This window comes from Gopherus flavomarginatus, chromosome 17 (assembly GCF_025201925.1).
Source record: "Gopherus flavomarginatus isolate rGopFla2 chromosome 17, rGopFla2.mat.asm, whole genome shotgun sequence".
NCBI classification, from domain to species: Eukaryota; Metazoa; Chordata; order Testudines; family Testudinidae; genus Gopherus; species Gopherus flavomarginatus.
Genome location: NC_066633.1, coordinates 23,062,104 through 23,077,815, shown reverse-complemented (window position 1 = coordinate 23,077,815; position 15,712 = coordinate 23,062,104). Strand labels below are relative to the sequence as shown.

General features: G+C 51.3%; 1 protein-coding gene across 3 annotated transcripts in view; it reads left to right on the top strand.

Annotated features, from left to right (window-relative positions):
- Positions 1 to 15,712, top strand: part of BSPRY (B-box and SPRY domain containing) — a 30,926-nt gene that overhangs the window by 2,120 nt on the left and 13,094 nt on the right. Inside the window, exons 2-6 of one of the 3 annotated variants that reach the window (XM_050926371.1) lie at positions 93 to 529; positions 2,507 to 2,605; positions 4,125 to 4,355; positions 10,369 to 10,394; positions 14,323 to 14,447. In XM_050926371.1, coding sequence (XP_050782328.1) covers positions 93 to 529; positions 2,507 to 2,605; positions 4,125 to 4,355; positions 10,369 to 10,394; positions 14,323 to 14,447 — 918 coding nt within the window. Of the gene's footprint in view, positions 1 to 92; positions 530 to 600; positions 759 to 1,281; positions 1,318 to 2,506; positions 2,606 to 4,124; positions 4,356 to 10,368; positions 10,395 to 14,322; positions 14,448 to 15,712 lie in introns of those variants that run through there. The other 2 variants (XM_050926373.1, XM_050926372.1) reach the window with 2 other exon arrangements.

Sequence of the window (15,712 nt, the reverse complement as noted above, 5' to 3'; positions counted from 1 at the left end):
GTGTGAGCTCGCTCGCTCGCGAGCAGGGCTGTGTGTGTGTGTGTGTGTGTGTGTGTGTGAGCTCGCTCGCTCGCGAGCAGGGCTGTGTGCAGCACTCGGCTGTGCGCGCAGGGCGGGTTCGCTCCACCTTTGCCGTCACCTTCCCCTCCAGCCCCGCCCGCCGCTCAGTTCCCCGCACCTGAGACAGGTGCCGCCCGCTCCCAGCAGCTCCCGTGTCCGCCCGGGAGCGGCTCCGGCCCCGTCCTGCCGCGAGCGGGGGCCGATGGCTCAGGAGGGGACGGGGCTACCGCCGGGCGCGGAGCTGGGGAGCCGGAGCCAGGCGGGGGCAGCCGGCGGCAGCGCCGGGCGGGCAGAGCCGGAGCCCGAGCCCGCTGCGGGGCTGGGCGGGGAGAGCTGCCCGGAGCACGGGCTGGAGCTGGGCTGGTTCTGCGCCGCTCACCGCCGGCCGGTCTGCGGCCAGTGCGCCAGGCTGGGCGGCTGCCGCGGCCACCGCGTGACGGCGCTGGAAGCGAAGGCTGCGGACTTGCGGGTAAGCGGGGCCGGGCCGGGGCGCCGCTGGCCTGGATCCCCTCCGGGCGCTCCCCCGCAGGCTGCCCGGACGTGGCAAGGACTCGGGCCGGACGGTTGACGGGGAGAGTCCGGCGGTGGAGCCGGCGCTGCCCGTGAGCGCGGGGGGCTGCCGTGGGGCCACTCCCCAGCCCTGGGGGTGACGTCCCTCGGGGCTCTGGCCGCATGTGACTGTAGCGCTGAGCGCCCAGGTGAGGGCAGGGCCGGGGTGTGCCAGGCGCTGCGCAGACGCGTGCTGGGAGACAGGCCGCCGGGTCCCCCTTCGGCTCTGGGCTAGGCTGGAGGCTCGGCGCAGCCTGGGTCACTGCGAGCGCCCGGCCGAGGGGGAGCACCCCGGGGCAGGGACAGCTCTGTGCAGGGATCGCGCCCACCCAAGCGCTGCCTGAGCCGAGCCAGCCTGCCCAGCCGCTCCCGTGGCCTGGCCTCCCTTGCGGGGCGCACGGGCCAGGGGCTGACGGCGCACACACGGGGGTTACCTTCCCCGCATTGGGGTGTAACCGTGAAGCCTGACAGCGGCCAGCACCGGCCACTCCTCCCCTACACACTTACCCTGGAAAGTGGTCGGCTCCTCAATCTCCTCTTTAAAAAAAGTTTCAGCCATCCAATCAGAGAGCAGAAACAATACCGTGTGACTTAGGTGACCAATTACACATCTTCAGGAGTGAGCAATGGGACTAGGAGAGCTTGTGAGCTACCCCTGCCGGTCTGGTCATATCAGCCCCTGGCAGGATGCTCCCGAGGAGCAAGCAGGTGCGCAGGAATCTGGGCCTGGGCGCTCTCTGCAGTACCCTGGGAATTTCAGGCTAGATCAAAATAACACAAAGTGTAAACGCCTCCTTGTTCCTGTCTGTGGGCTTTGGTTTTTACATGTAAACCCAAGTGACAGGTTTGGTTCCCAGCAATCACACAGGAATTGTCCTATTGCCAAGGGAAATGACAGATTTCAAAGGCAAAACTATGGCTCAAAGTCTGTTCTGGCTAAACTGTGCTTGTTGCAGGAGGGAGCAAAGGTGGTTTTACACTCCCTAGCTTGGGGAGGGGGAGGAATAGCTCAGTGGTTTGAGCATTGGCCTGCTAAACCCAGGGTTGTGAGCTCAGTTCTTGAGGGGGCCATTTAGGGATCTAGGTCAACAATCTGTCTGGGGATTGGTCCTGCTTTGAGCAGCAGGTTGGACTAGATGACTGAGGTCCCTTCTGACCCTAGCATTCTATGATTGGGCTGCCCATTCATAGCACAAATTAGAGCAGCCCCAGGACTGCTTCAATTTATGGTTGGCTGCAACAGCCCTCCAAAGTCATACCAGTTGAGAATAGCAGGAGCTATTTTGATCTGGCCATGCCTGCACTCTCCCCTTGTGCACACACTATGCCAGTGGCTAGGGAGGTGGCTAAAGCCGCTCTGGCAACTCTGCTATGTGGAGAAAGCCATTATGCCAGGGATCATCCCAGAGACCATTTCCACTGAGGTTCTGTCTCCTCACAATGCCAGAGTGATGTAAAGGAACCAGAGCATGACAGGAGAATCTGGCCTAGGTGATCTGCATGTAACCGTTTCTCCCTTCCTTCCACCTCTTCCTCTCACACAGATCCTATCGCTGGCAATCGGAAGTCCAGGACAGGTCTTACCAAGGTGGATTGTCATATGATTAAACCCTGCTAACTTTTAGGGGTATTTTAGCCCATTTGTGACTTTTTCAGGCAAGGATTGGGTTTTGTTACAAATCTGGGATTCATTTCTTTGTGTAAAGCTGGGGTGTGCTTGCAGCTGATTGCAATGGGGCTGAGAGCCGGAAGCTCCCGGGGACCTCGTGCAGCCCATGCTGTAGTGAAGGACACTATATGAGTACAGCACTTCTAAAAGCTGAGCGCTCATGGTGCCCGATGACAGAGGGTGCTCCGAGAGAGGCTGTGAATCCAGAGCTCTGATTCTGTATTTCAGAATAAAATTGTGGATCAGTGTGAGAAGCTCCAGCTGCAGAGTGCTGCCATCACCAAATACATGGCTGAGGTGCTGCCAGGGAAGAACCAAAGTGCTCTGGTAATTCTCTTTTCTTTCCATGGCACGGTAATGTGGACCTGAGCTTTCTAGTGCAGCCTGCTTCTCACAGGCGAACAAAACCCCACTCAGCAATATTAGTGTTGGCTGCCCGGGGTTGCTGAGATGGCTTTACTCTTTGGTTACTGATTTTATTTAGGCCCTTCTCTCTACCTGACCATCCCCCATAATGGACAGACAGTTTTGCTTGGTCTCCTGCGGTATAAACACCGACTCTACTCTGTGAGGCAGCCAGCTGAGTATATGCACTGTACACATTGCACTGCTTCCAACACCCTCTCTGCTGCCCCATCCTTCTGTAGATGACCTTGGCCTGGGTTCTGGGGGTGTGCTTGGGAGTCGAACCCTGAAGTCTGCTCTTGTATATGCTCATCTCTCAGTTCAGCTGGTGCTGCTTCCCGTGCCTCCCTCGGGCAGTGCTTTCCTTTAAAGCGACTGTATCAGGATAACAATACGAGGCCTATTTCTCCCTTTCGCCGAGGCCACGTTACACCTCTCTGGCAGCATCTGTGTCATCCTACATTGATTTTAAAGCCCAGTGAGCAGGGGAAAGTGGCCGTAGTATAACTGAGAATCTGGCCAGCTATTTCAGTGTAAATATTCTGTGAGTATGTTTATGCTTGTAATGCTACAGTGTAGACGTTATTACCCATCAGCCTGGGTTATCCACCTCCCCAAGAATTCTTCCATCGACCTAGCACTATCTACACAGGGACTTAGATTGGCTTAACGACGCCACTTGGGGGTGTGGATTTTCCAGTTCTCCGAGCGATGTAGTTATGCCGATCTAATTTTCTAACGTAGACCAGGCCTGTGTTAGCAATAATGGCTTTGAACATTTCAATGACCCTAACTTCTCCCGGTTCCCTGCTGGTGCCTGTGTTTCAATAAAAGGCTAGTCAGTTTCAGTTTTGTTTCTAGTCAGTTCACTTCCAGCCTCTCCTGCCCTCCTGCAATGGCTGGGCTGCAAAGACTGCACAGACATGCTTCAGTTGAAGCAGACCCACTGCTGAGTGAATAGGAGCGGGTAGGGGGGTGAGGGGAACGGCAGCTGTCAGGCCTAATCCTGCAAACCCTTCCTAATGTGAGTTGAGTCCAGAGGGGCTGCTGCAGGGAGCCAGAGCTGCTATCCTGCACCATGAGTTGTAGGCTGGCCCTTTGGCTCATCAGCATGAGATCGTTTCCCTGGTATAAAACTTGGTTTTTGTATGAAGCTGAAATTTTGGGCCTTGCTGGGTGTCAAGTTGGCACTTAGTAGCCATGGCAATACCAGCTAATGCCTTAGAAACACCATAGCTGGTAGGTAGAGCGGCCTGGTTCCAATCTCACGCTGGTTTACACCACTTTAATCCCAGTGGTTTCAGGTGGATTGACTCAGCATTAGAGTGCACTGAAAGCCAGTTCTGGTGGTAACTTTCCAGCATGCCAGTGGTACTGCATGTAGTGCTTGCTGAGCTGAGGCAGGGGCGCCTGACACCTCTCCCTGTCCTTGCTGTGGCAGAGTGCGGCCAGCTGGGCCCGGGAAGTGGTGATCCAGAGACTGATCTTTGTGAGAAATGTGTGTGAGAACGAAGAGCAGCGACTGCTAGAGAAGGTGCACACGGAGGAGGAGAGGACTCACCAGAGCATCCTGACCCAGCGAGCTCACTGGACCGAGTCCCTGCAGAAACTGGCTGCCCTCCGCACCTACCTAGTGGATACGATCACCAACCTGGATGACCACGGCCTGGTGGTAAGTACCCCAGTCCTGTACTGAGGAACCGGGCTAGCCTGCAGCCAGGCTTCTCTCACTGTAGCTGATGACTCTTGAGCGCAGCAGTTCGGCAGCTTCTTGCACTGACAACAAGGAGGCCAGAGTTCAAGAGAGACTTGGGTTTGCATTCCTGGGAAGCAGCTGTGGCTACCCAGGGAGTCACCTGGCTGGCATCACCAGAGAAATGTGGCTGCCCCGTAAGAGCTAGGAACAGGTGAGGGAGCTACTGAAATGCTCCCACTGGTCTTCCCCTCACTGCGGGTGATGGTAGAATATCAGAATTGTCATCCAAGCTCGGGGATGCACCATCCTTTGGATGGTGGGCTAGAGCAGCACGCACTGCTGCATTGCTTCCCCCTTGCCTATTCTCCCTTGCAAGCAGGTAGGGCCACAGGGGCCCAAGCAGTGCCTCAGCAGCTGAGGATTGGGCTCGGGAGTCAGAGACGGAGAAGGCTGGTACATGGTTTTTCATGGGTTTTTCTAGTTCTTTGTTGATTTTAAACAGCTCCGGGCAGGTCTGCACTTAAACTCTGTGCTGGTGCAACTGCACCGCTGTAGCGCTTTAATGAAGATGCTCTAAATCGACGGGATGGGGAGGCGGCCAACATTTTTTTTGCTTGGGGCAGCAAAAATCGTAGAGCCGGCCCTGGTGGCAGTGTGAGGCTTGTAAATGTTTCCACACTGGGTCAGAGGTTGGTCTCTGGCAGGAGCTGACACTTGATGTGACTGTGACCAGGTGTCCCGTTTTTATAGAGACAGTCCCAATAGTTGAGGCTTTTCCTGTATAGAAGCTTATTACGCTCCCAACCCCCGTCCCAATTTTTCACACTTGCTATCTGGTCACCCTACTGGATGTGTCAGAGGAAGGGTCTTGCAGTGCTCTACTCACGAGTGCTGCGTGTTTGTCTTTTCCTTCCTGGCTCTGTGGTGCTCAGACTATGGCCTGAAGCAGGAGAGATGAACACACCGACCATAAGTATAACTACAAGTATGATTGATCCTGGAATTGTCCGGCCCTGGGATAGGATTCTCTAACCCCCACAATGGAAAATGCCACCAATTGACCACACACCGTGCAAAGAAATCTTCCTGAATTTACTTTGGCCAATTAATGCAGGCTCCATAATGAGAAAGCTGATACAAATGTGAGGTTTGGCTGATAACAGAATGATGTCTGGTTTGGAAACAACAACTCTCCGGAGCTGTCATCACCCCCAGGTCTCAGGCCTTTCCCTGAGGAGATGGGAGCCTGGGACAGACTGTGGGGACAAAGTACAATTGCAGTAAGCATCTGAAACGCCATGAGTCAGACAGCTGATGGGGGGGCTGTAATGACTGTACTAAAGAGCTGCGCTTCCTGTGGGTTTAAATGCACTGAGGCGTCACTGCTGTGTAGTTGCCAGTATGTTAAAAAGTAGTTCTCTTGATTAAAAAAAATCGATAGATTGTGGTTGTGCAGAAGGCACAGCGTGTTCTGGAGCTCCCGGCCTGTGGAAATGGCTGGGCCAGTCCATCTGCCCCACAGAAATAGATTTCTGTTAATGATGTCAGACTCTCCTCTTATCACTACTGCTCGGGCTGCCTCTGAGCGAGCACAGGATGTCCTTTCCGTGTGGAAGTGGGGGAGGGAACGCCATTGACAAGTGCAAGTGGTGGGGTCCCACACTGAGGTGCTGAGGGAATGATGCAGCAGGAACGGGCTGCTGGGTGCAGCGGGAGACCCCGGAGCACCGAGGAGTTTGGCTCCAGAGTTGCCCTCACCCCTGACCGAGGTCTCCCACGTGTTTCCCTCACACCAGACAAGCCAGCTCTGCTTTTGAGAGCAGCGGTGCCAGCCCGTGGCTCCTGCACACAGCACCGCAGTGTCTAGCCACCAGCAGCTCCCTATGCTCTGCCCACACTGTGCTGGGCCTGCGCTTGGTCTGAGCGTGCAGAGCCCTGATGGCCTGTGGGAAATGGAGACCAAGAGGCACTGGAGGATGTGCCCCACCCCAGCCTGAGCCGGGAAGAGGGAAATGGGCAATGGAGCAGCTCCCTGCTCCTGCGGGGGATGGGGCTGCTCTCCCACAGGGCCCAGGAAGGACAGTTGTGCTTCCCACAACCCAGGCCAGCAGGAGAGAGGGGAAACCTCTGAAGTGCTGCAACGAAGCCTTCTAGGATGGATGTGGGGCTGGGGAGCTGGAGGGCTCCTGCTGGAGATACCTGACTGCATGGGGTCTGCACTAAGGGGTCTCGGACACCATTGTGGGAGGCACATTAGATAGGCCATAGAGCAGCTGGTAGAAGAAGCACCAGGGTGGGTCTCAGGAGACGGAGCCATCAGGGACGCTGGGGGAGAGGATCCTTGGATACCTGTGGCAGGCGGATTTTCCTGCTGCATGAACTTCAATTCACCTGCTTTGGGCATTGCCAGCAGCACAGGCTCAATCCCCAGGAGGCAGTTGTAGCCATTTTCAGGGAGGGTGAGGGGTTCGTTGTTCGCTATGACACTGTCTGTGCCCGGGGCAGGCTCGGTGAGGGGAACAGAGGACTTGGGAAGATCCAAACCCACTGAGACCTTTGCATAAGGGCCCAGGGAGAGAGTTTATTGTGTGAGAACAATGACAATTAACGGCCCCCCCGGTACAAAATATACAGGAATGACAGAGTAAGTCACGCTGGTCGGGCATTGACACTCTGTGGGAAAGCATAGGGCCAAATATAGTACAACTCTAAATGAATCAAACTGTGCCATAGAATCACTACGCATACAAATTCCATGCTTCGATAATAAGAGTACATAGTTGCAAGAATATAGTACCGACCACCTGACCAGAATGGTGATGGTGATTGTGAAATGCTCCACGAGATTAGAGAGGCTCCAAAAATAGAAAACATCATAATATGGGAGATTTCAGCCATCCCCATATTGACTGGGGACGTGTCACCTCAGGACGGGATGCAGAGAGAAAGTTTCCAGACACCATAAATGGCTGCTTCTTGGAGCAGCTAGTCCTGGAATCCACAAGGGAAGAGGCAATTCTTGATTTAGTCCTGAGTGGGGCGCAGGATCTGGTCCCAGAGGTGAATAGTGCTGACCCATTCAGTAATAACAACCATAATGTAATTAAATTTAACATCCATGCAGGGGAAAATACCCAAAAAACCCAACACAGTAGCATTTAATTTCAAAGAAGGGGAACTACACAAAAATTAGGCTAGTCAAATGGAAATTAAAAGGAACAGTCACAAGAGTGAAATGCCTAGTAAGTTGCACAGAACTACTTAAAAATACCATAATAGAGGCTCAAATTAAATACGTACCCCAAATAAAAACAAAATAATAAGACCAAAAAAATGCTACCATGATTAAACAGCAGAGTAAAAGGGGGTTAGAGGCTAAAAGGCAACATTTAAAAATTGGAAGTCAAATCTTTGGGAGAAAACTAGACAGAAGCATGAACTCTGGCAAGTCAAGTGTTGAAGTATAATTAGGCAGGCCAAAAAAGAATTTGAAGAGCAACTAGCAACAGACACACAAACTAACAGCCTGTCAAAGGCTATGGCTACACTATGCAGTTTTTAGCGACACAGTTGTTCTGCTACAGCCATACTGCTAAAAGCCGCGCAGTGTAGCTGCTGTTTGTCGGCAGGAGAGAGCTCTCCTGTGGACAAAAAACTTCCACCGCCCATGAGTGTCAGCAGCTTCGCTGACAGGAGAGCACTTCTGCTGACAAAGCACTGTTCAGACTGGTGCTTTTTGTCGGTAAAACTTTTGTTGTTTGGGGGGGGGAGTGTTTTTTTTAACACACCTGAACAACAAAAGTTTTGCTGATGAAGTGCCAGTGTAGACAAACCCAAATAGTCAGTGAGGCCTTTGGATGATTGAGGTGCTAAAGGAGCTCTCAAGGAACACAAGGCCATTGTGGAGAAGCTAAATAAATTATTTTCATTGGTCTTCATTGCAGAGGATTTGAGGGAGATTCCCAAACCTGAGCCATTCTTTTTAGGTGACAAATCTGAGGAATTGTCCCAGATTCAGGTGTCATTAAAGGAGCTTTTGGAACAGACAGATAAATTAAACAGTAATAAGGCATCAGGACCTGATGGTGCTCATAAAAGAGTTCTGCAAGAACTCAAATATGAATTACAGAACTACTAATTGTAGTACGTGACCTACTGCTAAAATCAGCCTTCATACCAAATGGAGGATAGGGAATGCAATGCCAATTTAAAAAAAAAAAAAAGGCTCCTGTAAGCCTAGCTTCAGTATTAGGCAAATTGGTTGAAACTAATAGAAAACAGAATTTGCAGACCTATTGATGAACATGATATTTTAGGAAAGAATCAACACAACTTTTGTAAAGGGAAATCATGCCTCACTAATCTATTAGAATTCTTTGAGGTTGTCAACAAGCATGTGGATACGGGTGATCCAGTGGACATAGTGTACTTGGACTTTCAGAAAGTTTTGACAAGGTCCATCACCAAAGACTCTAAAGCAAAGTAACCAGTCATGGGATAAGAGGGAAGGTTCTCTGATGGATCATTAATTGATTGAAAGACAGGGAACAAAGGATAGGAATAAATGGTCAGTTTTCACAATGGAAAGTGGTAAATAGTGGTGTCCCCCCAGGAGCTGTACTGGCACCAGTGCTGTTCAATATATTTTTAAATGATCTGGAAAAAGGGAACAGTGAGGTGTCAAAGTTTGCAGATGATACAAAATTATTCAAGATAGTTCAGTCCAAAGCTGACTGTGAAGAGTTACACAGGGATCTCCTAGAACGGGATGATTGGGCAAGAAAACATTGATAAATGCAAATTAATGCACATCGGAAAACATAATCCCAACTATACATACAAAATGATGGGGTCTAAATTAGCTATTACCACTCAAGAAAGATCTTGGAGTCATCATGGATAGGCCTTTGAAAACATCTGCTTAGTGTGCAGTGGCAGTCAAAAAAGCTAACAATATTAAGAACCATTAGGAAAGGGATAGATAATAAGACAGAAAATATAATAATGCCTCTATATAAATCCATGGTACACAGAAACCTTCAATGTTGCGTGCAGTTCTGGTTGCCCCATCTTAAAAAAAGATAGAATTGGAAAAGGTACAGAGAAGGGCAGCAAAAATGAAAAGGAGACATCTGAGACTCTTGATTGCCACAATCTCAGGTTTCATTAAAAATACATTAGTTTCTAGCTTTAATGATTGCAGAGGGAAGCTTTAAAATGGGACCAGAATGCTCCTTAAAAGCTCAGAGACCAGAAGGCAATAAAAGGATCACACTTTTGATTATTTTTAGGAATCATGTCCTTTCTGAGCTAATCTCCTGATTTGGAGGCTGAACTCATGATTTCTGAGTGTTTGGGGTTGGTGAGGCTGAAACAGAAATGACTCCATGGCCTCAAGAAAATATGAGGAGAAAATAAAAAAACGGGGGCTGTTCAGCTTAGATAAGAGATGACTAAGGAGGGATCTGATGGAGCCTATAAAATCGTGACTGATGTGGAGAAAGTGACTAGGGAATTGTTATTTACTCTTCACATAACACAAGAACCAGGGGTCACCCAATGAAATTAACAGGCAGCAGGTTTAAAACAAACACAAGGAAACATTTCTTCACACAACACACAGTCAACCTGTGGAACTCATTGCCAGGGGATGTTGTGAAGGCCAAAACTATAACTGGATTTAAAAAAAAAATTAACTAAATTCTTGGAGAATAGGTCTATCAACGGCTATTAACAAAGATAGTCAGGGATGCAAACCTATGCTCTGGATATCCATAGCCTCTAACTGCCAGAAGCTGGGACTGGACAACAAGGGCTGGGTCACTCAGCGACTGCCTGCTTTGTTCATTCCCTCTGAAGCACCTAGCACTGGGCACTGTTAGAAGACAGGACACTGGGCTAGACGGACCATTGGTCGGACCCAGAATGGCCGTTCTTATGTTCTTATGAGAATTTCAGCGTTTATGATTGTCTCTCTCCTTGTCCCCAGCACGCGGAGCAGGAGATCTTCGAGAGGTGAGTAATCAAATGTTCATGGCCCCTCCTGACTCACCTTCCCCATTCTGCGAGCACAGCGTCTCACACCACGGCTGGTGTGCAGCATAGAGCATCATACCATTTCCAGGCAGCAGGTAACACTGACCTTTTCCTGACTGGTGCTGCTTTTGGTCAGGGCATAGTGCCAAGGGCTGAGAAGTTGCATGCATATAAAATGCCCCTTCCCCTAAATGTCCCACTGTGGCTTTGCTTCACGTGCTGCACTATGGCTCAGCCGTGGGGACCTAAATACTTATCTTTGGCACCTAGAAATCCTGGTGGCCAGGACACACCTGATGGATCTAAATGTAGTAAAGCTGATTTACACAGATGCCCGGGACACGGTCGCACATGTGTGCTGCACACATAGGCATGCTCTTTTTCACTTTCAGCAGATGATTATTTGGGGCTTTATCTAGCTCCCATTAGAGCCTGTGGAAAAGCTCCCCATGTCTCCCATAGGAAAGTGCTGGGGACTGCCTGTCCAGAGAGCCTGCAGTGCTCCTTATCTGCAGCCGGGCCCAGCGTTGCACAGAGGGGTAACAATTTAAAGCTGTCTCCAGCCTTCCTACTTGAGGGCTCTACTTTCACGCAGCCTCCTTATTAAACAGACAAGTGAGGTGCAGAGTGAGAGCCTGGCAGAGCTGCCACTGGTACCAAGCACCCATTGCTCTGTCTGTGCATTTCACTGCTCCTGAGAAGGGGAACCTGATGTGAATTGCATTGTGGCCTAAGGCGATGATTTTACAACTCGGATTGAAGTTGGGCTGTCTTCACTGGGTGGGCATTGGGCACTTGGAGTGCCCCTTAGGGGTAGTTCTAATTATAGTACTTCTTAGCATTACCTGGAGTCCTGATTTTTTACTCCTGAGGGCATTCTGTGCCAAAAAAATAAAAATTCTGCTCACAATATTTTAAAATTCTGCAAATTTTATTTGTCAAATAAATGTGGAGGCTCCAGCCTGGTATTGGGGACACAGGCCACTGGCTGCACAGAGGTGGGAGATCATAGTGCAGCTGCACCCTGGAACACAGACTCAGCAGTGAGGCTGCACCCAACCCTGACATGGTGCAAGGACCGGACCTGTCCCAGAAACACACCAGTGCTCTTCTGCTCCATGCCAGGTGCACCAGATGTGGGCAGGCAGGCTCAGCATGGCAGAGTTCAAGTGTGCAAGGCTTCATGTGGGGAGATCCAGGTGTGGGTTGAGAGGGCTCTGTGTGGGGCAATCTGGGTGTGAGCAGCTTGGTGGCGGGGGGATCTGGATACACAGGAGCTTGTTGGGGGTTCTGGGTTCAATGGTAATGGGACTCTTCAGGGGGTCCAGGTGAAGGTAGTTGGGGCTCAGCGGGGGGGGTGAGGTGTCTGGGCATGGGATGGGGGGATAGAGGTTGGCAGGGGAGTCTGGGTGTGGGGGGCAGTGGGGGGGTCCAGATGCTGGGGGAGTGGGGCTCAGTGGGGTGGAGATCCAGGTGAAGCTGGTTGGGGCTCGGGGTGGGGATCCGGGTACGGGTGGCTTGTTGGGGTAGTCCAGGTGCAGGGGGAGTGGGGCTCATCAGGGGTTCTGACTGTGGAGGGATGAAGCTTGGCAAGAGAGTCAGGTATGAGGGGGCCTGGATGTATGGGGCTTAGGTGGATGGGGGAGCAGCTCTCTGTAGAAGGATTCCTTTCCCTGAAGCTAAGGAACGATGGGTGTAGGAAGCAGGGCAGGGTAGGAGTTTGCGGAGCTTCCTACAGCTGGGGGAGAAATCTGGGGATGGGTTTGACCCGGCCCCAGATGCTGTGTAAAGGAAGAGGAGGCCTCATCCTCTCCAGCCCAGCCAGGACTAGCAGCTGAGCCCGACGCAGGGTAGGAGCCATCAGCCGTGTCTTCCCCAGTCCCACCCCCTGCCTCACAGTGATTTACCTTTCTGCTGGCTGCCCTGGGTACCAGAAACATACTGCTGGGGAGAGTCACATGATTGCTCTTGTGGCTTCCCTTTGCTTCCTCGTCAGAAAGTCCGTTTTCTGTGGAGAAGCAAAGAAATCTGTGGGGGACATAAATTCTGTGCATGTGCAGTGGCGCAGAATTCCACCAGGAGTAATTGTTGCACATTTCTGCCTTGTGCATAGCTTTAAAGCCTGAGCAATAAAACATGGCAGGTGATTAGCAGCAAACTTCAGGGCCTCAGCCTTTCCTTACGAGCCCAATAAACACCATGTGTGCCACTTACTGTATGGATTTATCTCCTTTCCATGCTATGTCAGATCCTTCAGGAGTCTCAGCCAGGGCCGGTGCAACCACTAGGCGAACTAGGCAGTTGCCTAGGGTGCCAAGATTTGGGGGTGCCAAAAAGCGGTGCCCCCCCATTTTTTTTATATAGCGTTTCAGCCTGCTGCCCCCATGCTTCTGCTTCCCCTGAGTGTCCCGCAGCCCCAGAAGCCTCCCTGCCTCTCTCCTGCAGCTCCACGCTGGCTCCGCTCTGCTCTGTTCGTGGCATCAACTGCTGCCGCAGGGTCCTAGTGCCCCTCAACCACTAGTGGCAGGGCAGGCTGCCCTTTCCCCTCAGACTCTTTTCTTTTCCGGCGGGACCCTCCACCAGCACAGCCCCACCCCTCTGCCCCTGCCTGCAGTCATCGCTCCTGCCCCACACTGGGCAAGGGTCACCCCCAGTGAGGCTACAGTGAGGGGCAGTAGCAGGGGAGGAGGCACACATGTGATAACAACCCCCCCAACACCACCCACCGGGGAGGCAAGGGGCTTCTTGGACCTGAGAAGGGCCCTAGGAGCACGTGCAGTGACAGTGGTGCAGTGTGAGTGTGTTACTGGGGTGGGGGCGGAAGTGGGGGGCCCCTCCCCCAGAATTCACTGCTGCTGGCAGAGAGAGAGCTGAGAGAGTCCTCCTCTCTGGCCTCATCCCTGGGGCAGCCTGACTGCACCCCAAACTCATCCCCAGCCCTGCCCCACCCAAGAGCCCGCACCCCTCGCCAGTGCCCAAGAAGCAGTCAAAAAAGTGGGACTCCCTGGCACCAAGCAAAAAGGGTCAAGGGACATCAGACAAAGGACCTAGTTCAGGCCAGCTGTCCACCTCAGAGCTGCATGGGGGTTTCTCTCCGATGGGATCCACTCGTCTCCCCAGGGATCCACCGCTGACTCCTGGGCATGGCACGGGATCCAAACTCACTGTTGTGTGAATATGCATGTGTAGGTTGTTGAAATTTGTAATACTGATATTGTCAGTTGTTGTATGATGGAGTATCCACCATTCTAATTTTATAAATTTTATTAACAATAATTGGATATTCTAAAGGTAGAATAAAATGTAATAAATTTGTATATGAAATAATGAAGAAAGGAAATATACATGACTAAAAAGGGTGTATTTTGAAAGTTTATGATAAGCAATGGTCTAGGGGGAGGGGAGGGAGAAGGGGGCGCAAGGTGGAAGTTTCACCTAGACGCCTAATATCCTTGCACCAGCCCTGGTCTCAGCATGTTACTCTGCTGGCTGTCCCTACCCCACAGCAATGAGGCTTTGTCTATAAAAGGCCTTACAGGAAAATCTGATTGACCTATCTTAGCACGTTCATTGTACACCCTCATTCTGTGGAGCTGTCTCAGACCGATTTGCTCTGTCGACTGGAGCTGTGGGAAGCTAAATGACTCGCCGGTATTAGGGTTTCATTTTAAAATGTCAATGTCTGTTTGTAACCGCCTGGAGTCAAATCCACCTGAAACCAGGACTGGGGATTGTATCTGAAGAGACACCTCGTCCCTGGTATAACTTCGCTGCATTCAGTCATACCCCAGGGATGAACCTGGCTCGGTATCGTTGAAGTAGTTCCTTGTGGCTCTAGGTTGTGTATCTTCTAGCACCTGACACTAAATCAATCCATTTCCTAATAAACCCTCTCTTTCACTCCTAGGACAGAGGCAGCGGAGGGAATCCTGAAGCCACAGGAGTCCGAGAAGTTAAACTTTAATCAGAAATGTGTTCAGAGTCCATTACTGCACCAGCTGTGGGCCTCTGCTGTTCTCAGCTGTGCCACAGGTCAGTGTCTCACTCACAGCCACACATTCCTCTGGGGACTCCTGGCAGGTTGATTCATTCTGCGCCTAAGCAAACATCCTGGCTCTGACGTTCCTGCTCCCCAGGTTTGTGTGTGTGGAAGCAAGTGGGTGTTGAGAGTCAATCTGTAACTTCAAAGTGTGCTTCAGATGCACTACATGCACAAGTGCACTTTATGCCAGAGAGATGTTTGTTAGTGGGAATTGCTCCCCCACTGGTCGCGATTCTCTCAGCAGCAGCGATCGCTGAAGAGAACAGAGCTGATCCTTGTTTGCTTCAGTAGGGAGATGCCAAAGAGAAATGATCTAAAGTGCAAAATGAAGCCAGCTCCTTGGAGCAGCACTGGCCCAGAGCGGAGGCCCCAGCCTACCTTTAAAAGACCTCATGTTAATAGCAGTGTTGCCAAATCTCACCACTTCATTGCAAAGCTTGTGGATAGCAGCTATTTTACTTAAAACCCAGCAACTGGAGACTATTGATTATGTGACAGTCTCAGCTTTCCTTGAAAAATAAATGAGTTTCTAGTCCTAATGGTTGCAGAGAGAAGCTTAAAAATGGGACCAGCATGCTCCTTAAAAACTCAGAAACCAGAAGGCAATGCAAAGAGCCTGGATTGGATTATGTTTAGGAATCATGTTGGTTTTTTAAAGCTAATCTCCGGATTTGGAGGCTGAGCTCACAATTTCTGAGCGTCGGGGGTTGGTGAGGCTGTAGCGGAAATGAGTGCATGGCCTCAAGAACGTATCTCCCTGAGCCTGAGCACAGTTTTTGGAGGGATTTCAGTGCATCTCTGCAGTATTTACAGGCCAGACATTGCAGCCTTGGGGTAGTGGGTGAGAAGCAGAGAGGGAAACTAACTAAAAGCCTTGCTGGGTACAACTGACATGCAGAAAGGCAACAAACCTCAGAAATGACCATCCTGTATCTCCCTGGCATGTTACAGTCTCTCTGGGCGGAGTAGCTTAGGTGCTGTTTGGAACACAGGACAGGGGCTTGCTTTTAAATGTATGGACCAACATGTTCAAACGCAGGTGCCTGGAATTAGCGTCTAGGATGACAGCCTGGCCCCACTGAAGTGGGTGGGTGATTTGCTGGGGCCAAGATTTTAGCCGTGGAGCCTAAATCTGGATTTAGGAGTCTAACTTCATGTATGCAGGTTTGAAGACGTAGGCCCTGATTTTTAAAAGAAACAAAATATGCTCCTGTGACAGGGTAAGCGGACCCCGCACTAGGCCAGATGGGGTTAA